The 1,913-nt window shown below is 50.8% G+C and overlaps 1 protein-coding gene across 1 annotated transcript; it reads left to right on the top strand.

Annotated features, from left to right (window-relative positions):
* Positions 1-874: 874 nt before the first annotated feature.
* On the top strand, positions 875-1,628 carry LOC123399770 (low molecular mass early light-inducible protein HV90, chloroplastic-like). Its single transcript, XM_045094153.1, has one exon. It carries the CDS (start codon positions 960-962, stop codon positions 1,476-1,478), a length of 519 nt encoding a protein of 172 aa, XP_044950088.1. The 5' UTR covers positions 875-959; the 3' UTR covers positions 1,479-1,628.
* The last annotated feature ends 285 nt before the right edge of the window (positions 1,629-1,913 follow it).

The following is a 1,913-nucleotide window of genomic DNA, read 5'->3' on the forward strand; positions in this document are numbered from 1 at the left end:
AATACTATTGTAATTCGATGGAAATGATATGAAATGATATAGTGTAAAAAAGATGCATATATGTGCATGTAACTCGTGTCTACATAATGTAAATATGTTCGACAAAGCACGACGGATGAGATGTGTAATATATTCGTAATGATGTGCAATATAGTTGTTCCTTTATTGATGTGTATGTACCATCCAATTTAGTGCAAAACAAAAATTAAAAAATGCCCAAAACAAATAAATGGGAAAATAGGGGACAACAAAATAGCCCCATTCAATTTAGTGCAAAACCCTAAACCCAAAAATTGCTTAAAAAACAGCGAAGAAATAGCCCCAGTTCATAATACGAACCGGGACTAATACCCCTCCCCCTCGCTCCAGCCCCGCCACGTGGAAGGTCATTAGCCCTGATTCGGAGCCGAACCGGGGCTAGCATTAGTCCTACTTGATTAGTCTCGGTTCGCGAACCGGGACTAAGGGCCCAACCGAACCAGGGTTAAAGGCCATTTTTCTATACCAGTGCATGTTCCACGCGTGTCTTCAAAGTGCTTTTTGATCAGGTCACGTGGGCAAGTCCCCGTCCAGAAAAAGAAAGATGATGTGAAAAGGTTTACATGGGAAAAATAATGAGACAAGCTTCTGGCCCGTGCTGAAGTCCTCAATGTTTTGGCCGGTTATATGAAGGACGCGCTCCGGCCTTCGCACGGTGGCCTCCACATCCACGTCCGTGTGATCGCTGCCTCGCTCCACGTAGAGGCTAATTCACGGCCGAGAGCCGCCGGCGACGTGGGCACCGTCGCGGCCACCACGCCCAGCTCGTCACGGGGTGGCTCGCGCGGAGCACGGCTTATAAATTGCGCCCACTCGCTCCCAGCAATATATCAACAAACAGCAACTAGCAATCATCTAGCCGGTTCATCGCTTGTCGCAGCATCTCCTCGCGTCTTTCGTGCACCTTCCGCGGCTGTCTAATGGCGACTATGATGGCCATGAGCTCCTTCGTCGGCGCCGCCGTCCTGCCTCGTGGCTCAGCTGGCCGCTTCGGCGCCCGTTCAGTGCCGGCGCTGGGCCGGCGCGCTCTTGTCGTCAGGGCACAGACCGAGGGCCCGAGTGCACAACCGCCAAACAAACCCAAGGCCAGCACCTCGATCTGGGACGCGATGGCGTTCAGCGGCCCGGCGCCGGAGCGCATCAACGGGCGGCTAGCCATGGTAGGCTTCGTAACGGCACTTGCGGTGGAGGCAGGTCGCGGCGACGGGCTCCTCTCGCAGCTCGGCAGCGGCACCGGGCAGGCGTGGTTCGCCTACACCGTGGCGGTGCTGTCCATGGCGTCGCTGGTGCCGCTTCTCCAGGGCGAGAGCGCCGAGGGCAGAGCCGGCACCATCATGAACGCCAACGCGGAGCTCTGGAATGGCCGTTTCGCCATGCTCGGACTCGTCGCTCTGGCGGCCACGGAGATCATCACGGGCGCCCCCTTCATCAACGTGTAGAATAAACTAGCTTTCTTGCCGACACGATAACACGACTTGTACTTATCTAGTAGGACATCTGGACATGTAAATGATGATAACTGATCATCCTCTTATTGTAGTACGTATGTAGTATTGCTAATTAAAGACGGGTATCTTTCTTTTTTCTCACTCGAAACATGTTGACATGATCATCTTTCTAAAACATTAAGACATCTCGATTCCTTTGAATATTTATCACAAGAAACCTGTTAAGACATGCAGTTTCACAATTCGGGCATGAAAATTCTACATTAAGGCAAAGATGCACGTGGAGGGGAACAAATATGGAACCTGGGTGAGGGTGCACCTTTTTTCAAAAATAGAAAAAGTAACTTAATAATGATCAAAAACCGTGAAATTTTTGGCAACCAACCTAATGAAGTGTTACACTCGCATAAATAATTTCGGGGCGAA

The sequence above is a fragment of the Hordeum vulgare genome, chromosome 5H, assembly GCF_904849725.1.
Source record: "Hordeum vulgare subsp. vulgare chromosome 5H, MorexV3_pseudomolecules_assembly, whole genome shotgun sequence".
In the NCBI taxonomy this organism is placed as follows: Eukaryota; Viridiplantae; Streptophyta; class Magnoliopsida; order Poales; family Poaceae; genus Hordeum; species Hordeum vulgare.

What these genes read in the sequence shown, in the direction of transcription:
- LOC123399770 (XM_045094153.1), top strand. Translation starts at nt 960, where the DNA reads ATGGCGACTATGATGGCCATGAGCTCCTTCGTCGGCGCCGCCGTCCTG.